The 25,896-nt window shown below is 38.8% G+C and overlaps 1 protein-coding gene across 5 annotated transcripts in view; it reads right to left on the minus strand.

The window, feature by feature from the left end:
• The window catches only part of LOC122791672 (ras association domain-containing protein 8-like), a 753,416-nt gene that overhangs the window by 12,584 nt on the left and 714,936 nt on the right, over nt 1-25,896 (minus strand). For all 5 annotated transcript variants that reach the window (XM_044059512.1, XM_044059510.1, XM_044059514.1 and 2 more), the window contains one exon: nt 21,137-22,035. In XM_044059512.1, the coding sequence (XP_043915447.1) occupies nt 21,137-22,035 (899 nt within the window). The remainder of the gene's footprint in view (nt 1-21,136; nt 22,036-25,896) is intronic.

The raw sequence follows: 25,896 nt of genomic DNA on the forward strand, positions 1-25,896 counted from the left end.
TCTCCCCTGTTATGCCTTTAAACTGCTCTGCATATCATAGATAAGTGATATATCTGATAAAAAATCACTAATAAATAGCCTGCCATGCATATGTCATAGTGTCCTGATCATTTTAAATATGGACTCCAGTTTGAATATAATCTCACTTACTCCTCTGTTGTCATCTTCACAGTATGGATGCCTCAGTTCTTCCTGCAAGTGCTGAGATAAGCACCTCTTATCTTTTGTCTTTTTGTTGTCATCTGTCATGACTAAGGCTAGTAATTGTTGCTGCAAACCATTTTCATGATATATTATACCAGAAAGGAATACAGCTTGACAATACGCTGGCCATCAGCAGAGTGCAGTAGTAAAGGTAATAAATAAATAAGTTACAGGTTGCAGACTTATAGGATTTATTTTCAATTTTCACTTCCATGCCAAGCTCAATACAGGCTATAAATTGGACCCATTTCTGTTTCATTTTGTATTTTTATCCCTGCACACTAATCATAGTTATTGGATGGCCAGATATATGGACCAAGTCACATTACTAGTTATCATTTAATTCATGTGTGCCTGACCTATTTGTGTGGTTCAATAAAAAGTGGAGTAGTGTTTTTTTTTGGTACATTTTAACCAGAACAAAAATTCAGTTTGAATAATTTTGTACTACACAAGGAATCTGAGCATAGGGACTTGGACATTTATATTAGCACTAATTTATCTTTTGAGAAAGTGCATGCTAAGGGAAAGATAAAGCACATCATGAGATTACTTATGAAAAATGTTATGACTACATCTAATAAAGTCGTTGTGAAATTATTTACAACCTATGTGAAGCCTATAATGGAATATAATCCCTTGTTTTATATTTATTCAGGGTCTATGTTTAGTCAAATGGACTAAACATTGAATGGCTAATCACTGAACGCAAATCGGTGAACGCTCATTCATCGAACGTTCATGGCATTGAATCTATGAGACGGGTAAAGTAACTAGTTGTCCAACACTTCTACCTCTCACACACAGCAGTATTTCCAACCCCTTTTCCCCAGGGTCTATATTAAATTATCGAAAGTAGAATTCACCGAACGGTATTTCCATCGAAAATACCATTCAGTGAATTCTGAATATTGCGATCGCAGCACAGTGAAGATCGGAAAATGTGCCCTTTCCTCACTGTACTGCGATCTTGGAGTTGGTGTATATATATATATATATATATATATATATATATATATATATATATATATATATATATATAGCGGGGGGGGGGGTGGGAGGGAGGCTCCCCCAAAAACAAATTAATTCGCTGAATGGTATTTTTGATAGAAATACTGTTCGGATACTGTTTGGTGAATTCAACTTTCAATAATTTAATATAGACCCTTCTCCCGACTGTAGTGTGGTCTCGGTCTCTCTCTCTCTCAATATATATATACACACACACACACACACACACACACACACACACACACACACACACACACACACACACACACACACACACACACACACACACACACACACACATATATAGTTAGAGGGTGTGTGTGGGTGGATGAAGCCCCCCACTTAGGTAGGTTTGAAATACTGCAGTGTGTGAGAGACAGGGAAGTGTTGGCCAACTAGTTACTTTCCCTGTCTCACAGGTTTGATAAAGTGGACGTTTGATGAATGAACGTGTGCTTATTTTCATTCGATGATTAACCATTTGATGTTTAGTCCGTTTGATGACTAAACATAGAACCATTTATTCAAAGGGTGATCTGTTAGTGCTTGACAGCATTCAAAGAAAATTCAAGAAAATAATTATTGATTATAAGCCTCTCTTTCATATGAAGAATGCCTAGAAAGACAATCTATTTTCTATCAGCTACCACAATCTATGCTGAAGACTTAGTTTAACCTGCTGAGATCTTTATGATGAAGAATTGAGGCTTTTGCTAAATATTGAGCTGTTATAAACAAGTACAATATCATGTGGTGGTAACTACACATTTCACCTTGTTAAATGTAGAACCTCTTTAAGAACCACATTCACAAGTCAGGCCATTGTAAGATCATGGAACAGAATGCCAATACAAGTAAGACTCCTTCACATAATTTAAGATCTCACTAGATACTCAGTCAGGTCCCAATGTTTATTCCTTGATTATATAGCCTTTGTTTTGATGTTCTTTCCTTGAAACTATGAACAAGTCTCCTAACTGCTCGACTCCCTTACCTCACCCCTGGAAAATAGTCACTTTCCTCTATCTAGTGACCCTATCACTTTTCAAAAGAATGTAATACATAAACATTTATGAAAATAAAAGTAAAACTAACTGCATGACTTTGGGTTGTCTGCTGGCAAATTTGACAGGCACATACTACAATTGTTATGGGACAGGGAATCATGCACAACAGAATTTAATGCTTTAAGATGAAGGGCAGGATCGCAACACAAAGGCTAATACTAGATGACTCCCTGGCACTCAGGCTTGTTAATTTCTTTGAAGCTTCTTTAAAAGCTGCAGCTCAGGCACTATGAATAACCAAATACTTCAGTGGGGTGCAAGCATACTACTGATTCACATTCGGTAAACCAAGAACCCAAATCATAATGGGATGCGATTTGATTTGGACTTGGGACTTATCTAATGTAAATGCAAATAGCCACTAAACTAGTCTCACACAGGTAGGCACCATGAGTGCTCATGCAGAAGTAGGTATTCCAGCAGTAGCCCTTTGTCTCTGAGTGTTACCACATGTAGCAGGATTCTCCAATGGCATTCTGACATTTTCCTTTACAGTAGCTCCAGCACAGTTGTGTTTAGCTGCACAATTGTCATGGGAAAGTAATGTAGCTACTTCAGGTGGCAACTTAAAAAAAATAGCATCAAGCTGCTGAGAGTAACATAAAATAGGGTTTCCCATAGCCACCAAGCAGCTGCTAAGCTAGGTTTGAGATACTGACCACATTATGATTTTACACTTCCTGTGTAGTTCATCAAATAAATATATATATGTGTGTCTGGGGTGCCTTCTGTGTGGAGTCTGCATGTCCTCCCTGTGGTCGCATGGGTTTCCTCTGGGTGCTCCGGTTTCCTCCCACATCCCAAAGACATGCTGTAGGTTGATTGGGCACTCTAAATTGGCCCTAGGCATGAGTGCGTGCGTGTGTGTAACTTCTGTGGAAGGTTGGGCACCGGGCTGGCAACTCAACACCATAAAACTCTACTGCCAATCATGAGCGGACAGGTGATCCGCTGTGGCGACCCCTAACCGGGAAAAAGCCAAAAGAAGAAGAAGAAGATATATATATATATATATATATATATATATATATATATATATATATATATATATATATATATATATACACACACACACACACACACACACACACACACACACACACACACACACACACACAGCAAAGTACTTTTAAAATGTACCAGCATGCCCTCCCCATGAATGGTTGGATGTTGAATCTAGTACTATTCTTCCATACTTGGGTCATTTTTCACCAGTTAATTTAACTGAAGTTTGGGTACTTCTTTAATTTTAGCTGTACCCCATTGCCAGATGCTCCATGGATATCTGAATAATTAAGTCCTAGAGTGCCTGCCATTTCAGTTATGTTCTTACACATACTAGTTAGTTATGACATATTTGCATAGGGAAATTAATACTTCAACTTACATTTCCACAATCCAGGGCAAAGCAAAAATAGTTTGGGAAAAAGGCCTCAAACAAGGGGCACTTCTCAGAACAATGTCGGATTTTAGCAGGAACAGACAAAATTAGAAATGTTGCTAAAAATATGGGACACTGAGAGGTATGTAGGGAAGTCCTGGTAGCATGTTTGTACTACATTCTATTCCACACTGGTCTGCTCCTAACAGGCAGTACAAATAAATACAGACTAGACTACAGTATTAGGACTGAAACAAATATGGGAAGGCTTGTGTCAGGTCTGTCTCTGGATTTATCCAAGATCTTCCATATGATTATTCACACAGAACTGTATATATAAAAATGCATTGAATCTTGTGCTTGTGAACCCCCCCTCCCCCGTAATGGCTGAAGATCTAGAATGGACCAGTTCACTAATGGCTGAAGATCTAGAATGGACCAGTTCACTTACCTGATTAACATACAAGTTGAACAAATCCAGAAAAGTGGAATCAAAATTTGTAAACATTCATCTAAGCAGTAGAAAGGAATCGTGAAAATCATTTTACTAATGATCTAAACAAACTGTTCTCTGCAGCACATTGGCAAAGGGACAGTTGTTTAAGAAAGAAAGAAAGAACAAAAATAAAGGAAGAAAGGTAATTCAGCAGTTTGTCACTGTGACTGTAAACTGATACCAGTTGAGATGGAAAAAGAATAGCCCATTTAGCTCAGTTTCCCCAGTACTGGCACACTGCCAAATACTGATGATGAAGACAAAAGCTGAAAACAGAAATTGGGTCTGGCATCCATCTACAGCCTTTAACTCTCAGCTTCTGCAACACAATCCATCACAAGCTTCAGTGATTATATTTGTCAGGGAGAGTGAACACTAGCCACTAAAAGCTGACGTGGACTGGTAGAGATTCCCTGCTCTATTATTTGCTTTTGCATTTCAAATGCACAAAGTTTCTAACTAGAAGTTACCTGAAAAAGTAAATAATGCAAATTTGCATAAATACATACTTGAGGAATTCCTTCAATACTAGTTCCAGTACACTGTGATATTATGCCAGAAGCAGCTTTCAAATATCTAGGCAAAAGGATAAAACCAAGCACTCTAAAATGTGATAAGCAAAGCAAAAATGTAAAAGAAATAGATACTGTTACAATTATTGTGTAGCATCACTGAAGCCTGCTGTCAATTAGTAATAGTTATAGAAGATTCAAGATTTGTATTGACTTGTATCTTACCCTTGGCCTTTTTATTGAAAAGGAAGTATTGTCACTTTTATCATGTACCAAAATAACAGTGCAAAATTTGTGTACCATGGTAATATTTTGATTTAAAAATTACTAAAATACATGGGCTTGGGCAACAAGACTGTGACAAGCTTTGTAAGATAATTTTCCTGGTTGCAGTCTTTTGAATAGCTGTCAGCAGAATACTTAACGAACTCAGCAAAACGCAGAGCTTTCAGAGATGTACTTAAAACAGTGAAATGAATGAATTTATCAGCTGAAATGGACCCCATTCAGTCATGACCCAGGACAAAAGACCAAAAGTAAATGCAAGACCTTAGTGTGTTTATATGTGTGTGTGTAAGTTTCTGTGGTTGTATTCTATAGGATATCCACTGAAATGGAAAACGACTCTTCAGAATAATGTCCTTAGAGCTGAGTATTCACAGCAACCTAGTTTGTGCCTTTGTAAACAATTTCACAAAACAGAACCAGCGAGATCGGCATCTGTGGACAAACTGCTTGAATGTGCAATGATGTATCTACTGGACGGACAAGATTTGCAGCAAGCAGTTTGACACACTGCCAAAGTGCATCACTTGTGGGGATGCTTGCAGAATCACATACTTTGGGAACAGATACAGAGGACTGAGTCATGAAATAAAGAAGTAAAATAATATTATAAATAAGGGCAGTCCACAACTTGGTTGGATATCCTGTGGTGGTGGGACTGCTGGACAAATTAGCTGGAAAAGTAGCTTGCTGTGTTTCTCAGGAAAGAGAAATATCAGAAGAAAAAAGATAAGTTGTACTATTAAGATGCCAACCACTAGACAGCTCCACATTGGCATAATATGTCTCATCTGTGTCAGCTCAGGCATAAACAGGGTGCAGACTGTTGCCCTACAGGAAAGGGAAGGGGTGCACAGCACTACCAGAAATGCTTCATGAGCCCTTCTAGAAAATATTAAGGCTTCATGTGCTTACAAGCTGTAACACAGCAGATAGACAAACAGGAGTCAGAAATCCACAAACAAGTTAAAGGCTGCAAATTTTTTTTTCAGAACAGAACTTTCATGAGGAGTTCATGCAACAAAGCTGTAAGACTGAATTTTGGGGGATGTCAGCCAATTCTTGTTTGGTGAAAGAGTAATATGGCAGACACACCACTGTTTAATAACACATACTGCCATTCTTGCTGTCATTTCAGGTTCGATGGCAAAACAGCGGATGACTGCAGTGGACTTTGCTGAATGTATTTCACTGAAAATTCAGTATTTATAACATTCAGCACCCTGCCAAGGGGGTGATACAAGGGAAGTTAAGTCCCTTTATCCTTGGAACAGCCCTTGCAATGCATGTTTAGGGAGGCTTTACCCTAACCAAAAAAAAAAAATGATTTTCAGTGCTTTAGCAAAATTAGTATTTTAACAAGCCCTCTTGTGCACAATTTGTCTTAAAAGTTCTTCCCTTTTCCCTTTTCTGCACATTAGAGACAGCGACCTTATCTTTGGCAGTATGATCTGCTCTGATGGGTTACAATATCAATTAATGGTGTAAACAAAGAATGCTGTTCAATGGGAATTGGTGGGTTCAGTGCAAGCAGCATGCATGAGACAGGTATAAACGACTGGGGTGAAGATCTGACTGAAAATGCATTTCCAAGCATATGTATCAGCCACAACAGTCATTCCAGAAACTGTTCAAGCAGTAGTTTTCTGGACCTTTAAGTGGCAGATTTTTGGAGACACCATCCCCACAATAATTGAGGATGGAGATGGCTCAGAGGAGACAACTAAATACACCTACACTCAGGTAGGCAGGGAAGAGAGACAGAACTCTTCAAGGGAATCACAGTCATAACAGAAACATTTTTTTCAGAAAAAGGTGTGTAAGACTAGGAGTGCAACATTTCAAGGCAGATGAATATAGGTCACTGAAAATGTGAAGTACTTTTTAAACAATGATTATAGAAGATGGATGACATAGCCTTAATGAGGATGGAGCAGGTTCAAAAACTATGTAATTGAACATGTTATAGCATGCATTCCTAAAATTAGCTCTTGCAATAAGAATTAGGATATTGGTTAACTATGATCTCTAGCTTATGTAGTATGGAAACATGCAAAGAACATTAGTATAAACTCAAGATAAAAGAGAAAGAAGAGAAGCATACTTAGGACAATATTCTCATTTTGCAGTATTTGTGTTTGTTACAGGCTGTGCATTAAAAATGGAACCAAACATGAGGTAAATATGATGGTTATTAAACTGCACCATAAAAAACAACTTGTGTGAACATTCATCACAGTATTTAAGCAATTAAATATACTATTGTGGAACCAATAAAGAAAATCAATCTATTTATTACACATCTTACATCGCGACTGAGAGTAATTATCAAACTAAAATAATAACTGTGGATATGAAAAGTTACATTTTCCCAAACCCTGTATTCCCAGGCAGTTATGCATAATGTACAATAAAGTTCATGGGTGAACAGTTCTTTCACATGTATAAGATTTCAGTAAACTTATGACAGATTCTACTAAATGTTTAGCAACTTGTTTTGTGATGATTTATATAACTTTGATTAGCAGTTTGAAAACAATAGGATGCTTCAAAAATTATAAAACTGCTTCACCTTTGGAAAAGTGGAAAAATGAAACCGGTTTTATACAAGGGCCTAATCTAAAAGAATTTGTATGGCAATATGAGAAACTTGTATAGTGTCAAACTGCCACTAAGAATGAGGCATGTGCAAATGCTTTGACCACAAGAAAGAATAAAGTAAAGAAAATATGCTTGTTGGTGGTATCAGCACAGGATTCTGGTTAGAATTAACAATGGGTAAATTACAGTGTTTGTCATATTTATCACTGCAGCAGTAGCCTTAGCTATATGGGTTATATCCTGCCAAAGACATAACAACCAGTCAGTTTCCAAAGCTTCAGGGCACTTTCCAGGCACCCAAACTGTCAGACAGCTACAGCTGAGCTGACTAAAAGACACGTTTGGGTGCCATGTCCTTCAGAGCTTTATTGCTGCTGAAGATTAAGCTTTTCTGAGGTTTTCAAGGATCTACAGTTGGCTTGTGCTGTTCCTTTGCCAGGCATATAAGATGTCATTACATTCACCGCTAACTCATGGGATTCCCCTTCCATGAAGCCCATCATCCGGCAAGTCTACCAAAGCCTAACATTACTTTAAGGTACGCTGAATGTCACCTACACACTTCTCGTGTAGTGTAGGGCATAAAGGTGATGTTCAGGCACAACCTCCTCAGAACATCCTTACCACCAGTCCAAACATTGTTTTTAACCAGTCTGTTGTTTGAGGGATTTTTTTTTTCTTTTTGTTGGAATTCCAGTGATTTACTCCTGTTTGCTGAAGTCCTCACCACTGCAGATAAGTACCCAGTTGGAGTTTTTGTTCTTTTCTTGATTTTACTGTGCTGGTTGGGGGGGGGGTAAATGTCATCCAGGAAGGGTAAATACCATTGTGGGAGACAGATTCACGATAAAGACCACCACGATAAGTGCTTTTTTTTGCCTAGGAGCTTATCATGACCATACGTCTTGTTTGATTTGTCAGGAATTTGTCCTGAAAACCCTTCACAGTAGGCTTTCTTCCTTTTCATTGTATCTTGAGAACCAACGTCTTAAGCTTTTTGCTAAAGATACTATGAAAGGAACTTCATGCCTAGAGGGTCAAGCCATCAGGGAAGAAGAAGGTGAAAAAGGTAAGACTGGAATCTTCCTCTGTCCAGTCTCTGCCAGGTGTTTCTCATGAGGTTGTTACAAATCCGAAGACTCAGCTGGCTATGTTGTCGGATTTTTTAGCTGCCTCTGGGTTAGAGGCAAGTGAGGATCTGGTGGGCAGCATGTCCGATGAGGCTTTGCAGGTGTCTGTTTCAGGTGTTCAGAGGGAACCATGGCTAATTGTTTCCGAGGGGTCTAGGAACATTCAGCTGTTTCTCCTTAGGGAAGAAGTTCCTACTACGGTTATGGAATGCCATACTGAGTCAGAGTCTTCTCAGTTTTCTAGGATGGATGTTCCCTTAAAAAAGAAACAGAAAACTAAACATGTTTATTCTGCTCCTAGGGAACACCAAAGTGAGTGGAAGGCCTTTACTAAGGGGTTACTTAATGCTTTACTGTCATTAAGACCTCCTCAAGGGATTTTGGTACCTGCTCCTCCTTGGTCCACCTCTTTACCTAAAAGGCCCAGTGAACTGAAATTTTCTGAGGAAGAGTCGGATTCTGATGAATAATCAGATACTTATTGTACTTAGATTCCTTCTTCTCCTCCTTTGGACTACAGGTCTGAGGAGGAGGAATCTAATAGTCTTGATACTCCTTCTGAGGAAATTTCCTTTGGGGACACAATATCTAGGATGATGGAATTTTTTTAAGTGGGATTGTGCCCAGGTTTTTTTATATCCATAAGAGGTAATATGAGTTACTGCATATGGAATCTCCTAAACCTGTGGCTATTCCTCCTGTCTTGGCTGCTTTGCTGGATGTTTTTTTCCAAAGCCTCTAAAGCACCTGATTCCCTTCCCCCTGCTTCCAAGAAGTCTGACAGGTTTTAAAGGGTGCCTGAGGATTGTTCCTTTTTGTTCAAATGCCCTGCTGCTGACCCCTCTGTGGTGTCTGTAACCTCTGATAAGCTATTTTAATTGCTTCCTTCATCCAAGTTACTGCCTTCTGACAAGGACAGCAGAACCATGGATAGGCTGGGTAAGAAGGTTTATATTTTGGCTACTCAACTTTGAGGGCTATTAATTATCAGACCCATATATCTAGGTATGTGTTTGCTCTTCTTTCTCAGGCTTGTCAGCTTTTTTTCTGATCTTCCAGACTCTGAGAATACTTCTTGCTCTTTCCTTGCCAGAGACGTCCTCTCAAGTAGTTTGTCATTCTATCAAATGTAGTTTTGATGCAATGGATGTTTTTCTATGGCTGCTGTTTTTGGTTCAGTACTGAGGAGGTATTCTTGGCTTAGGCTTCAACCTTTACCTGATGATATTAAGGCTAAGTTGATGGATGCTCCACTGGATAATACATTTTTGTTTGGAAAAGCGGCTGCTAGTTTGTTTAAGTCTCTTCAGGACAAGGGGAAGGCCTTACAAGAGCTTAAACATGTCTGTTTTTCCTGTGCCTAAATTTCAGAGAAACTACACTTCTAAGCCAGTCTTTGTTCATAGGCAATCTCACCCTCCTGCTAAAGGTAAAAAAGGGTGGTACACGGGGTCCTCCTGCTAAGGCCATTCAGCCTGCAGGGATTCAAAAGCTTTCCTTTCCTGACAAACCAGGTAGTGTCTGACTATCCACCTGTTCCCAGCCACATTCGTCTTTCTCTTCATCTTTTCTCTTTTCCTATTTGGCTTCAAATCACCCAGGATTCTTGGGTTCTGTCAATCACTTGTCAGGGGTACTTCATGGTGTGGATTTCCCATCCTCCTTTTATGGGCATTCCTCAGCCTCCTCGGGAATATTTTCCTTTTTTCCTAGGGGTTCTTCTCTTGCCTCAGGGTACTATTCAAGAGGTGCCTGTGTCCCAAAGGGGGAAGAGGTTTTATTCAAGAATATATCTAGTGCCCAGAAAAGAAGGTACTTGGAGACTGATTCTAGACCTCTCTCATCTAAACACTTTTCTGAAGGTTCCTTCCTTTCAAATGTTTTCCCTTCAGGCCCTGTTTCCTGTCTTGCTCCCTCAGGCCTTTCTGGTGTCTCTGAATCTCAAATGATGTTTATCTCCATATTTTAATCCATCCTCTTTTCAGGAAGTTTTTCCATTTCTCTGTTGTCTCCTAGCATTTTCAGTTCTGTGCCTTTCTACTGCCCCAGTGGTGTTCACCAAATGCCTCACTCCTGTGTTTGCTTTTTACAGGCTTCAAGGGATCCAAATATTTCCTTACTTGGATGACCTGCTGATTCAGGCATCCTCTCCAGAAGTCCTTTTGCAAAATCTTTGTTTTACCATTTCTCTTCTTCAGAGCCTGGGGTTCGTGATAAACTACAAAAAGCCTTCCCTGACTCCTCCTCAGGATCATGTCTTTCTGGGTTGCAGGATTCAGACGGTGCCAATGCTGGCATCCCTGCCTCTTCCAAAGGCCTTAACTCTCATTTCTTACTTTCAGACTCTTTTTCCCATGGCCTCCATTACAGCGAGGGAGTTTATGAGAGCTCTGGGTTTCATGGCTTCCACCATTCCTATAGTCCCTCTGGCCAAACTCCATATGAGGAAGTTCCAGTGGTTTCTGAAGTTGGTGAGGCTTCAACATGCACATCCTCTAGACTTTACAGTTCTTCTTCTCCCTTGTCTCAAGAAGGAATTTTATGGTGGATTCAGCAGTTGTCTCTGAATCCAGGGCTTCCTTTTCATCCTCCTCTTCTCCTCTCAGGATCTGTTCACAAATGCTTCAGATGTGGGATGGGAAGTAACAATTGGCTCCCTAAAAGTTCAGGGAGTGTGGTTGCCTCATCAGCAGAAGGAGCACATCATTGTCTAAGAGATGAGAGCTCTTTTGCTGGCTCTTCAGGCCTTTAATTCTCTTTTCTCTCCAAGGACTCTCAAGGTATTCATAAACAATACCACAGTTACGTGGTATGTCAACAAATGGGGTGAGCAAGATCTTATCTTCTTTGCCGACTGACACTTTTGGTATGGGATCTGGCCGTCAATTATCAAGTGACTCTTCAGGCAGGTTGTCCCTTATTTGTGTGAGTTGCTCAGTGCTGGTTTGGCCTACTCTTCTAACACCAGAGGACCTGGGACTGGCACAAAGCAGAGTAAGCTGTCTGTTCAGAGGGACGTCAAAGAGATCTACTTGAGAAGTACCCACTGGTGAATAATGTCCAGAAACACATCCCTGTAAAGCATCCATTCATTAGATTGAGTGAAGGACCTACTTAGAGTGTCTGCCTAACCCTAAATTCTGGGATGTAATCTCCTCTCTCCTCAATCCAGGTAAAAAAGAAAACTCCTGCCCCGATCCAAATGCTTCCAACTTAGATTTAGCTACCCAATTTAACTCTTTCTTTATTGAGTCCATAGTCAAACTAACATCGTCTTTCACTAACAATTCTGCTTCCTCACCCCTACTTCCACCTATCCCTTCCTCCTCTAATATCTTCACCTTCCAACCTCCTCCCTTCTCCATAAACCCGATCCCTATATCTATCATAAAAAACTTCTTCAAAATTTCAAACCATGTTCCAATTGCCCTGATGAAATACCCTCCTACTTCCTAAAGACAGCTGCAGAAGCCATTGCCTTTCCTATCTGCATTCTAATAAATCGGTCAATTACAGAAGGCCATGTTCCCCAACTCTGGAAAAAGGCCTTTATTATTCCACTTCACAAAGGAGGCAACAACAATATCCCTAAATTTCAACCTATCTCCATTTTATCCCCCATTTCTAAACTTCTTGAAAAATGCATCCTCTTACAACTTTTACCCTAGCTCATAAATAACCACCCTCTAACTCCCACACAACATGGATTCAGACCTGGCCATAGCACTACCACTGCTCTCCTCTCCTTCCTAGAAACTGTTAATAAGGCCAGCGACTCCAGCCATTTTGTGTCCACCCCCCTCCTGGACCTCTCCAAGGCCTTTTACACCACCTCTCACTACCTTCTCCTTATTATAAGTTCATAGGTAGGTACTAGGCTATCTGCCCAAGGGCATTTATAAGCCTAGCCAGAGTGTGTCAGCTTTCGCCGCCCCATTGATTAATTAACTGAGCCTCTGTCAAGCAGAGCCAATGAAGTGATCCCAGGGGTGTACTTTCTGTTACCAATCCACTCGTCAAGGTTTCTCTTGAAGAGTGTTAGTGAGGGGCTCTGCCTAATGTAGTTAGGAATTTTGTTCCAAAGCATGGGGAGTATCTGTGACAGGAATCTATCCCTCCAACATGTTCTACTTATTGTTGTGGCAAGGATTAGCTCACTAGAGTGCGTGGCCCACAGTGACTTGGATTTCTTTAGGTGGAGCACATCCATCAATTCTGAGTTGGACATGGCTTTGTAAGTCAGGCAGAGATCACCTGTGTGTAAGCGATATGACACTGACTACAGCAGGAGTTTTTTCAGTCGGGCTGCATAGGACATATGTTTGAGGCCAGTAATCCTCTTGGTGAGGTGCTTTTGTGGTCTTTCAAGCTGCTGGAAGTGTCTTGTGAGGTACATCCCAAATGGAGCATTGTACTCCATGATGGGTCTGATGAGTGATGAGTACAGGGGCAGTATAACCTCTTTATTTCTAGATGCGAACCCCTTAGTAATTAGATAAAACTCTTTAAATGTCCAGAAACACATGTCCTATTAAACTCTCTAAACTAAATCTATCCCACTCCTCTATCAACTGGTTTACCAGTTACCTCTCAAATAGACAACAAGCAGTCATGTAGAAAAAAGCTACTTCCCCTTTCCTCAATACTCCCACAGGTGTGCCGCAGGGTTCAATTCTGGGTCACCTTTTATTTAATATTTTCATGAACGACTTCTACCAGGCCATCCCTAGTGCTAACCTCATCCAATATTCCGACAACTCAACAATAATCTGTTCAGCCATCTCCATCTCCACACTAACAAGGTTAACCCAAGATGAACAATGGATGCTAGATAACCACCTAGCACTCAATGCAACCAAAACTAAACTTATGATATTTACCCCTTCTAAAACTACCACCCTAGACAAAAACTCATTCTCTACCACCAGTCAAAATAATACACCTGTCGAAATAGTATCCAATGCAAAACTACTAGGAGTCCTTACTGATGAGCAGCTAAAGTTTGATACCCACCTACATGTAACTATCAAAAAAAACACATAAGAAACTCAGCATGCTTTACCGCCACAACCGCTACATCTCTCCCTCCACCAGGCTTGTTCTCAATAATACATATCTCATCCCATCCCTCCTATATGGTGCCTCACCCCTTAATAACTTGCAATCCTCCCTCAAGACAAAACTCTCCTCTTGTTACAACAAAATTTCAAAATTTGCAACAGGCCACAGATCCTCTACCCATCACTGTACTGCCTTCCATCAAATTAATTGTCTAGAGCTGCCCAATTACTTTACCTAAATTCAACTTACCCAAGCACACAAACTTATCTTCAGCCTCTCTCTCTGCCCCTCCCTTCCCTCCACCTTTAAAATACACCTGCCAGAAAGATCTAACTCCCACAATCTGACAGAATTGCATAAACCTGCTCGCCCACCAGGCAACCATCTACTGTCCTTCTCTCTAGCACGCCACTGGAATTCACTCCCACCTCTCATCCGTACCACTAGCAGCCTCTCCTCCTTCAAAACCATACTTCACTCACACCTAACATCCCAGTGGGAATGCTCCTGCTCCCATCCTATATAAAATCCTTAACTTTAGTCACTCTCTAGGACCTAATATATCTGTAAATATCTTCCTGTTGTTTTATAACTTTTATTAATCAACTGTAGGAACCAACATATTTTGTAAATATTTTTGATTGTTTCTAAAGAATTCTGCTTTTGCATTGCACTAATTTGCTCCTTCAAATGCCAATTTACTATATTTCTGTACTTTATATTTTTATAACTTGCTTTTATTATGCAATTTGTATTTTTCTGGAGCTTTTTTCCCCAGGACTCCATTGAAAATGTGCTCCTCGTGGCCCAATGGACCATCCTGGCAAACAAACTGCAAATAAATAAAATAAATTAATTAATTAAGGCCCACTTATCAGCTCTTTCTGCTTGTCTGACTTTAACTCCTCCATTAGCTTCTAGATTTGAGGATAAGCAGTTTCTTAAAGGTGTCCTTAATATTAGATCTCCCAGGAAGCCTGCTCCTCCTCCCTGGGATCTTAATTTTGTTCTGGAGAAAGCTCCTTTTGAACCTGCTGTTTTGGCTTCTTTGCAACATTGTTCTTGGAAGACAGTTTTTTTGCTAGCTCTTACTTCTGCCAGATAGGTGTCGAGTTGCAAGCCCTTATGGCTTTTCCACCTTTTTTGATATTTCATGAGGAAAGGGTGTCCTTGCGTACTACTCCTTCTTTTATGATAAGGTGGTTAATGAGTTGTCACGTAATCAGTCTATTAATTTGCCTATTTTTTTCCCTCTCTGCAATCTGACAGTGAGAGGGTGCTGCATACCTTAGACGTACATAGACAGTTCAGATTTTATTTGGATAAGACAAAATCTGATCAGTTGTTTGTTTCCTTTCATCCTAGGTCTTTAAGACTGGCTGTTTCCAGCAAACGTTTTTTACTTGGATTTCAAAGGCTATTTCGTTTTGTTACACTTTTCATGGCAACAGCATTCCTTCTATAAAAGCTCATTCTACTAGAGCTGTGGCTTCTTCTGGTGCTTTTTTCACGGGATTAAACACTAATTCTATTCTCAGAGCATCTACCTGGACTTTTGTGCATATTTTTACCAAACACTATAAGTTGGGTGGTATCTCCAGAGCTAGAGCTGGTTTTGCTAATGCCATTCTTCATGGCTTCTTAGAGGGCTCTGCTGCTGCTTCCTCCTCCCAAGTTTCTTCTTGAACTTTGGCACTCTCCCATAAGTGATGAATACTGCAGTGGTGAATATAAGGACATAGTACAATTGTGTAAAATCTTACCATAACGGTAGATGTCCTTGCCTTCACTGCTGTAGTATCCACTCCTTCCCTCTCTGCCTCCACCCCCCCCTAGTCTTTTTCTTTCCTGGATGTGCAGGTTCTCTTTGGTTTTTCCTTGGACTGCTGTTCCTACTGGGGCAATTAGTTCTGAGAATGGTATACCTAAATGTCATCTTTATGCCCTACATTATGCGAGGAGTGTGTAGGTGATGTTCAGCATACCTTAAAGCAATGGTAGGCTTTGGTAGACTGGCCGGACGATGGGCTTCACAGCAGGGAATCCCATAAGTTATGAATACTACAGTGGTGAAGGCAAGGACATCTACCATCATGGTAAGAAGTTGCACACCTGTACTCTTCCTTTGGGGGAGGTAATTTCCATTTAATAATTTTGTTTATTAGTAATACTTTCCTCTTCATAAAAGTTTTAACGCTAAGAATTTATGTTTTAATGGACTGTCATGAGACTGTACTGTATTTTTAAATGAGAGCTCTCTTTTTTCCTGTTGGCTTAAAAGTCATTTAAAGTAAATGAAAACAAGTTTTCTCTATGCAAAAAATGTTTATTTTATTTTGTGGGGTTGTCAAATTATTTTAAATTGCTTTTTACTGTGTCTGAAAAAAAGACTGTTTTTACTGGCATTTGCTTCCTTTTTTCTCAGGAAAGAGGCATCATTTTTGGCAGTAGCTTCCCCAGGGATGGGCAGAACATTCTGACAAAAAAAGGAAGCCTTCCCTGTTCCCTCTCCCTGGACTGACAATTGTGGCTCTCCCAGCCATAAAAAGAAAAAGTTAAGCAAACAGCCTTTAACATCACAGCAGGCTAGCAATTTGCCTAAGTTGTAGGTGGGTGACTCTGCTGTGGCCATAAGTTGTAACTCAGGCCACTCATCTTTTACCGTGGATCCCACTGGTGAAGCACCCACAGTCTCTATGGACTGGGGGTTAGACACAGCCTCTGCTGCTGTTGAGGTCCCCTCAGTGGGTAAGGGAGAGCTACTCTTGTCAGTCCTAGGAGAGGGAACAGGGAAGGCTTCCCTGTTTTGTTAGAATGTTGTGCCCATCCTGGGGAAGCTGCTGCTGCTATTAATAACACTGTTGGTCCCATTTTCCTGTCAAAAAGAAACAGAAACCTAAACATATATCTACTCCACCTCAAATGTCCTTATACAGAAGTAGTTTACAGGGTCTGGCTCAGTGTTTAATTCAGGCTTTTGATTCTTATTGCAAGGTAGTTTCTGGTAAAAGAAAGAGGGAAAACTTTCCTGAAAAGATTCAAGATTCTGATTCTGAATCTGGACAGATACAGGGTTTTCTCCTCAGATTTTTGACTCAGATTCAGAGTTGAGATCAGTTTCTGACTCTTTGTCTGTGTGTGTGTGTGTGTGTGTGTGTGTGTGTGTGTGTGTGTGTGTGTGTGTGTGTGTGTGTGTGTGTGTGTGTGTGTGTGTGTGTGTGGGGGGGGGGGATTTCTTTCTCCGAGACTGCTTCTAAGAATGTGCCAGTGTTTTCAGTGAGAGAACAGGGAGGTTTCTCAATCCATTAGAAACTACTATGAGCTGTTACAGATGGAACTTCCAGAAACTGCAGTTAATCCTCCAGTTCTGTCTGATTTGAAGGCTGTTTGTGTTACTGCCTGCAATTTTCCTGACAGTCCGCCAGCTGCTCCTGAAAAGGCAGATAGGATGTATAAAATTTCACAGTCTTTTAATTTTTTATACACTCTTCTCAAACTTGATCCAGCAGCTATAGCTTTAGTTAATCCTTCTGCTGATAAACAGTTAATTCCAATCCTACTATTTCTGATAAGGATGGGAAGATTACTGATAACTATGAGAAAAAGTAGATGCTTCTGCAACTTTGATTTTCAGAATTTTCAGTTGTCAGGCTGGGTTAGGGTTTGTCCCAACTAAGTTTGAAAGTGTGAAGAATGTTCTGTCTGCAATTTCTTCTTGTGAGGAAAAATCTGCTTTAATTATTTTTTTCTATTGTTTAAGTGACAGTACAGTGTGTGGATGATTCTCTTGATACTCTGTAAAGGACTATAGTCACTGGTACTGTTTTGAGGTTGCTTATATGGTTGTATTCTCAGAACCTCCCAGATGATATTAAAAATGAGATTTTAAATTCTCCTTTGGATAGAGATTTTGTTTTCTGTGCTGCAGATGTTATCAAAACGTGTGATGAAAGGGATAAGCTGATACAGGGAATTTCTAAGATTTTTTCAGCCCTCCTTTTCCAAATTTTCCAAGGGACTCTATAACTCCTCATCCTCATTCGATTTTGATAATAAACAAAATAAAGTCTCAACAAAATCTCAAAAAAAAAAGAAAAAAAAACTATGACTTGAGATGTTGATTTATATGTTATGTTTTTATCTCTATTGCAATTATGTGTGTATATAGGTTCATAGGTGTGTACTAGGCTAATGGCCTGGAGCCTTTACAAGCCTAGCCCATAGGATTACCCTGGGATCATGCCACCTGACCTTAGTTCCCAGTGCCTCTGTCGAGTAAAGCCAGTAAAGCCACTGAAGTGATCCCCATGGTGAATTTTCTATTTCCCATCCACTCATCAAGATTTCTCTTGAAGAGGACCAGTGAGGTGTTCTGTCTGACATGTATGGAAGTTTATTCCATAGCATGGACAGTCTCTGGGTTATGGGTTATTTTGACTTTTGTTCTTATCTTGCCTGTATTGTACTATGTATTGATGTATTGTTTAACATTCCGTAACTGTACTTACTGCATCATGTTTTTATTACTCTCTACTACTGTAACTTCACTTGGGAGCTTTTCTCCCCAGGTCTAGGTGAAAATGGGCTATTTGCCCAGTCAGGCACTACCCAGTTATCAAATATAAAATAAAATAAATAAATAAATAAATAAATAAATAAATACAATTAAGGAAATAGATTTAAGAAGTAATGGTAAAAGGGTTCCAAGAACAATTCTGAAAACACCCAAAAACAAGGACAGTTCAAAAAGTCAGAATTACTATTTAAGAGACGTTATCACCCCCCCAGCAGACCCTTTTCACTTCCAGAAAGTCTGAATCTCTATTTTTCTCTCTGGCAACAGACGGTTTCATTTAAATGAAAGACACACATATCCCTTCTAGTTCTTCCATTGCTATTAGTTCCCCACCATTGATTTAGTCATTTTCTGAGTGTCTATTTTCAAGACAGATTCCTTGCAGAGATTAAGCTTCTATAAATTACGATATCTATAAATATTCTTGCAGCTCTGCCAGTTCCCTTCACATCCTAGTCTCGTTGAATGTCAGTCCTTTTGTAGACATTTATGGCATTTGCTTTTCTCTAGACACTGGTACAGTAATGTACAAAGACAACATAACATCCTTGTGGTACCGCATTACTCAACAACCTTTCCTTAGCACAGGCTACAAGTATTATGCTCAGTCTCTTGTTAACAGGTTAATGTTCAACTACCACAGCTGGGCCCATTTTAGAACTGCTTTATTTGTTAACTAGCTTTTAAACAGTACTGTGTGAATTAATATGATAAAATCTGGACAGATAACATCTACAGGCCCTTTGTTATCAACTACTTTGCTCTCTGTAATAAAAAAAAAAAAAAAAAAAAAAAAAAAATCTGCTACTTTAAGTTGGTAAGTACTAAGAAATTATTCCCTTCAAAAGTGATTATTTGATTTTTTTAATTAGTCTTTTATAAACGGTCATCTAAAAGACCCTTGCTTAGATAATGAACTTCATTGACTAATTATAAAGGAGAACAAAATGTTAACAAATAGAGGTGGAAAACGAATGGCCTTGCACATTAACACAGCATATCTCCATGTCCCCATGTGCTCACAAATCCACATTACTAGACATTAAGTTCATTTTTACAGAGATTACAAAAAATTGGAACCTTTGTTTACTTAATTTGTAAATTTGAGTATTGTTATAAAAGATAAAATCTACAGTTTTTGTCTGGCTATCCCTAATAGCACATCCAGGAGGTAACAGTGCACACAGTATGTGATGTTTAAATTAAAATTATCTCTCATGGTAGCAAGTAATGCGTGTTGCATGCCACTGGCTGTATTATTTCTTACTCTCCCTCATTCTTTCTGAATAGACAAACAGGGTGCATAACAGGCAAAGAAAATAAAGGAAGATATTAAAACTCATCAGCACAATATTTAATTTCTGTATGCAGTTTTCATAAATATTTTATTAATTTAATATATTTTTTAAGAGCAGTAGTATCCTGACATTTCAAGAAATCCATTTACAGGTTCATAGACAAGAACTAGGCTAGTTGCCATTGTAAGTCATTTTACGCCTAGCCGATATCCATTCTTGTTCTCAAAATAACGTATCCCATTTGGTTATAGACTGGCCTTACCCATCCCATGGTTGATAATTACATATTACCCCTAATGAGAATAACTAGGATCATACCATAGATAATTTGAGGGGACCTATGCATGGGATAAAGCACTTAGGAGCTGCCTCTGTTCATTAATATTATAGAGGGTAGTCCTGGGGTACATTTTCTGTTTCCCATCCATAGATCTAAGTTGTGCTTGAAATTCTGACTGGGGAGGCAGAACCAAAGCAGCAGTATCCACTTCAAGAAATACTTGTCCCTCCAAACCATTATTTTGATGCTGCAGAAGAGGTTTTATAGTCCTAGTCCATATTCCTTATGCCATTTGACTTGCTGATGTGGAGTAAACCCATCAGTAATGGGTCAGAGGATGCTTTGTATGATAGACACAAGCCACCTCATTAGCAGTCTGTAGGTTACCGAGTATAGTGTCAGGGCTTTGAGTCAGTCCATGAAGTACATGCTGTTTAGGCCTTCTATTCTTTCAGTAATGTATTCCTGTGGGTGTTTCAGTTGTTGCATATGTCTGGACAGATAGCAGATATTTAGCATTCAGCTATGGAAATACATGCAGCTAGTTTTGGATATACAAATTCCAGACAGCTTCACAATGAGCCTGATTTCTAACTGGACGTGAAGAAGAAATAAGATGTCTATCTGTGAAAAAGGAGATCCAGATATTGTTCTGCAGAACAATCATAGTTTGAATCCAGATACTGGCACAAGACACTTAATCCATTAATGCAGGTGTTGCAAGCCGGGAAATGGACTCAGACTGTCTAAAGGCAGTTTTGCAAAGGTGTGCATATGACAGTTTGCTGTTCCTTCCCAGACAGGGTAGTGGCACTTAAAAGATGAAAAAAGGGACACTGTACTTTGTTTACACAATGCAAAATAATCAGTAAGACAATGTTACTAACCCGCTTATCATTAAATCTAGTGTTTTGCATTTGACAAGGTCTTATAATAAAACTTCTGAAAACTAAAGAATACAGTGAAATAAAGTAAGAACAACATATTTTAGTTTATTTTATGTAATCCTTATTTAAGAACCTACTGTGAAAATAGTATGCTTTTCAAAGGTGTTTTAATCAGACCGATCAGTGTTGAATTGACAACAGTCACTCTATGGAAGGGTGGATGGGTGGGTATATAAAGAGTAGATACACTTCTGATATTTTCTATAGAACAGAACTTTCATAAGGAGGTACACATAACAACTCTCATAGATATGAAACCACAAAAATAATACAAATAATGTTAATACCTGTAAGTGTTCCTCTGTTTCTTGAAGAGCTACTTCAGTTTCAAGGAAGCTTTTTTCAAGCATCACACTCTGCTTGATCTTAGTTTCCACATCTGCCTTTATCCTGGCTACAGTCTCTTCTGAATCAACAAGTCCTAAGCGTGATTTTCCCTTTGTCCTTCTGGAGCTCTCCTGAAGGATTTCCCTTTCTAAGCTCTCAGTTTTGGTGGTAAGTTCATACAGTTTTTCCACACAGTCATCCATCTTAACCCTCAAGTCCTTCAAATGTCTTTGCAGTTCCTGATCTCGCTCCTTCTCAATGAGGAGTTCATTTTGCCAGAATTCCTCCTCTCTGATTTCTGTTTCATTCCTTTTAATAATTTGTTCCAAATAAAACATGTCATCCTCTGGCACAGAACCTCTGCTTTTCTCAAAGGATTTAAGTTCCATGTCAAAAGAATCAGATTGTGACTGCAGGGCATGCAACTGTTCCTGCTGTCGAAGCACCATTTTGAAGAGCTCATCCTTTGAAGGTAGAGCACCACTGGCTTTGACTTTCAAGTCCATTCCATTCTGCTTATGCTCTTTTAATTTGTTCCTGGGTAACTGCTCATGTGGGCCAATTGGGCCCAAATTAAAAGTCATAGACTTCCTAGGTTCCTTCCGTTTAGTGACCTCTGTGTTCACCTGCTTAGGATGCATGGGTAGACTTGCCCTAACTAACGTCCTTTCAGGGGGAAAGGTGACAGTGTCTGAAGATGGCCTCTCAATGAGGCTAGGGCCTGTACGCTGGAGTATGAATTGGACATCATTAGCATACTGTCCACACTTGGCAAGGAATTCCAGAGGACGCTCATGAGCAACAAGCTGTCGTTCTGAGTCTCGTAGCTTCTGAATAAGAACATATCGCCCAGTCTGACCTAAAAATCACAAACAGACAAAAATCAGTTAAGTGACTATTACATCTTATGTCAGCACACTTTCAACATCTTGATGTAGTATACAATCCCTTCTTCAAGAAGCACTGTATTTGCCTTAGTTGAATACAAATTGTTTACTTATTTATTTTATTAATATTTGTTTATTGGGTAGTGCACTGATTAATATTGATCAATTTCAAGATTAACCTGGGTGAAATGCAAAACATTTCATAAACAATAAATACAGAAATGTAAGCAATAACACAGTAGTTCAGACTAGTTACGCAGAAAAACTGTATATATACATCCTAGCGATAGGGTTGCCAGCTTATTTTTGTGACATCACTGTGACATCATCTGATGGATTTACTATGCTTTTCTGTAAAAAATTTATTTGATTTGTGGATAGTCCAGAAAAATGAAACAGGGTTGATTTCCAATTTCCCATCTATTGGTCAAAGTTATACTTAAATAGCATGGATAGGAAGCTTGTTCCAGTGCATGGAGACCTTCTGAGACACATTTGTGTCTCATCAACACACCTATTTATTATCACAAGCAAAATTTAAATCCTTGGATATAATGGTTCCTTGACTCAGATTAAATAAGAGATCTTTTCAACAGTCATTTATTTAAAATACCACTTTAACATGCCTAGCTTCAGTAAAATAATGCCACCACAGTCTTTTTATTAACCAGTTAGGCCTGATGTACATCCCTAAAATAATCAAAATCTGTACCACAAGAGCTAACGTCCATAGCCTTAATTCTCTGTGCTAATTGCAAAATTATATTTTTATATATCACAGCTGCATGAACAGCCAACATTCCTGGAAGTGCATCAGTGACTGCAGTAAACTAGTTTTACTACTACCATGGAATATGAACACGAGATTTTATGTACTCTTATTTTTACGTTTATTGTGACAACCAAAATGCCCAGGCTGTTAAGTAGAACATTCAGATAAAGGGGGTTCTGATATGATATCTATAATCAATCTGCAATCTGTCAGAGTGAAGAATCTGGCAGGGGCCCACACTGCAGTGAGTGACATCTATGTCTTGAGGCTGAGGACTTGACTTGTGTTGTCAAAGCATGCCACTGTTTACCAACCAAATGCACATTCCTCAGTGTGTGTGTCACATAAAAAGAAACATCTGCTACTAATTACCTGACATGCCTCTGAATGCCACAATGAGCATATTATAATACAAGTGATTGAAAAAGAAGACAACTAATTTATAGAACCATCTAATTTAACAAACAAACCAAATGCAGAAAAACATACAATAATATATTTATATATTTAACACAAAACAAAATACAAAAAAAAAAAAATAAATACCATGCCTACTGGATACAATATATTTACCCCTCAAAAAAAAAAGTAAGTGAGTGCTTTGAGGTATAGCTAGAGAGGAGATTAAAAATTCAGGTTTGTACAGTTTTAAAGGAGTGATGTACTCATAGCTCTCAACCAATCAGGGACAGATCTCAACAAAATCAGATCCACATCAAGAAATAATCATATACACTTAAAATATTAGTACTATTAACACTCTCTTATTCTGTTAATGTTTCAAGTTAAGTAATATGTGTTCTGATCTTAGTCTGTAACTGCACTCATCATTATTAAATGTAATTCACCACCTTTGTCCAAAATGTACCATTTCAGGAGGAATTAGGAGGGACAGAGCAAAAATGCTGAGTTCAAAATCAATCACAGCTGAGGGTATGGTGCTTGTTTTTAATCAAAATAAACTCTCAGAATAAGAACCAAGCAATGCCCTTCAGCAAAAAAAGGACTATAGAGAGATATGATCATTTTAGAGCCGTCATTTCCATCACCAATTAATATGGTCCCAGGAAAACAGTTGAGTTGTTTGATAAGAGAATAATTATTCAAGCATTAATTAAGCTAGTGAACAATTTAAGTGACTACATCAATATATTCACTACTCACTCATCACCAACCGGACACAGGCTCTGCATTCCCAAGAAGGAAGAAAAAAAAATATGTACTGTGGCTATGGAGTGTGGACAGGTAGAAAATAAAGTGCTACCGTATTCCATTTAACTCAACCATTAATATAAAAATTTCAAACTTGACCAATGCAGCCAACTAAAACACATGCATATAAAAGCTTTTAAAAGACAATGAGTCTACAAAAGGAATAACTCACAAATGAAAATAGGAGGTATGGTATGGAGAAAAAAAAGGTAATATCACTGGTCAAGAGAATAAAAAGATTGAAGATGTGTAAGCAGTTAAGCAGTAGTCAGGCAAGGATAACGGGTCAATGACCTGGTTAAAATTTCTAGCAGCAGATACAGGAATAGACAGAGAGCAAATTATTATCCCTACACTTTTAAGAACAGAACATTAACAATTTGTTAAAACAGTTACAGTGCAAAATAACATCAGAGAAATAAATCCTTCCCTCAACATGTATTATAGTACCATTTAATGTATCCACAGCTTGTAAGAACCTTTCATTAATCAGTAGGTAGATAGGATTCAGTACTTTAAAACGTTATATTTTGTTTTAGTTTTACTGGCTGAGTGAGGACTAAGCAGGTATAGATTTATACTCAGCCATGCAGTCTCTTTGCTATCTTATAATGAGTGCAAAGTTTTACTGGCTGAGGACTAAGAAACAGTGCAGAAAGAAGTATATACCATAATATTAATTTGTATAAACTGCTTGAGAAAGGTGCTACAGTTTTTAACAAACACTCATACAAACTTTTGTCCACTCTTTTAAGAGTTTACTGTCCGGATCTATTCTTCATAAAACATACCTTTGAATAACAAGCAGAAACAGATAAGACAAATATTTCCTTTTCATATGTACAAGTTTAATTTATGAGATAAATTCCTCAATTTCCAAACAGTGTCACAGATTAGTAGCGCCAGACCCAGACCAACCAGAAACAGTTGTGTTGTGAAGCATACTGGGAAATGTATTTTGTTTTTACTACCGCACTCTAAGTAAATCTAGAAAACAATTTGTTTACCTAGCGAACAAGCAGAGTTTAATGTACAATATATACATTAGTTTCTAGAGTGGGCAACTTTATTAATTTTGTATTCTCTTGTATCACTACATTTTCTTGAAGTCCATCTATGTATCTTTACTTATTTGTTTATCATGCTTTTGTAGACCAACTAAGTCCCAACAGGCTGGTGGCCTCTTCTGGGGAAACCCAAGGTGGTATTTACACTACTAGAGCAAATTTGTCCAGGGCATTGGGGAATTTCCCCATCTCTTTGGAGCTACTAGATGGTGCCGGAGGGCTCCTAAAGCAGCAAGGAAGAGACCTAAGGGAAGCAGCAGCATAGAGGAGTTGAGAAAAGCTATGGAGAGTTTGGAGGTGGAAAGTGAGAATTTGGAGAAAATATTTTTGATATGAAGCTTCAGAATATAAACAAAAATTCCTGTATGATGGATGTTGCAAATGAGCAGTGTTTAGCTGTCTTCATGGAGATGGAAGTAAGCAAGTCTGTTGAAGTGTTGTAGATAAAAGAAATGTGCTTGCAGATCATGTTCTGTTAAAATAGTCAAACAGGATGATCCAGGTGACAGCTCTGCTGTTTCATGAGGTGAGATGGCAAATACACTTTTCAGAAGTGCTGAAAAGGAACCAGATGATGTGGCAGTAGAGAATGCAGCAGTTAAAACTTCTGCAGCAGTGACAGAAAACAAAAGAGGAAAGCAGCAACAAACTGAGAAGGTGTCTGGTTTTGTGGCAGCAGATAATCTAGTAACTAAAACATATGCAGTAGTGACAGCAGGCAAAAAGGACAGCAGCAACAAAATGTAAATAAAACTGTTTTTAAAAAGAGGAGAAGAAAATAC

This window comes from Protopterus annectens, chromosome 17.part0 (genome assembly GCF_019279795.1).
Source record: "Protopterus annectens isolate FY-2018-M chromosome 17.part0, PAN1.0, whole genome shotgun sequence".
Classification (NCBI taxonomy): Eukaryota; Metazoa; Chordata; order Ceratodontiformes; family Protopteridae; genus Protopterus; species Protopterus annectens.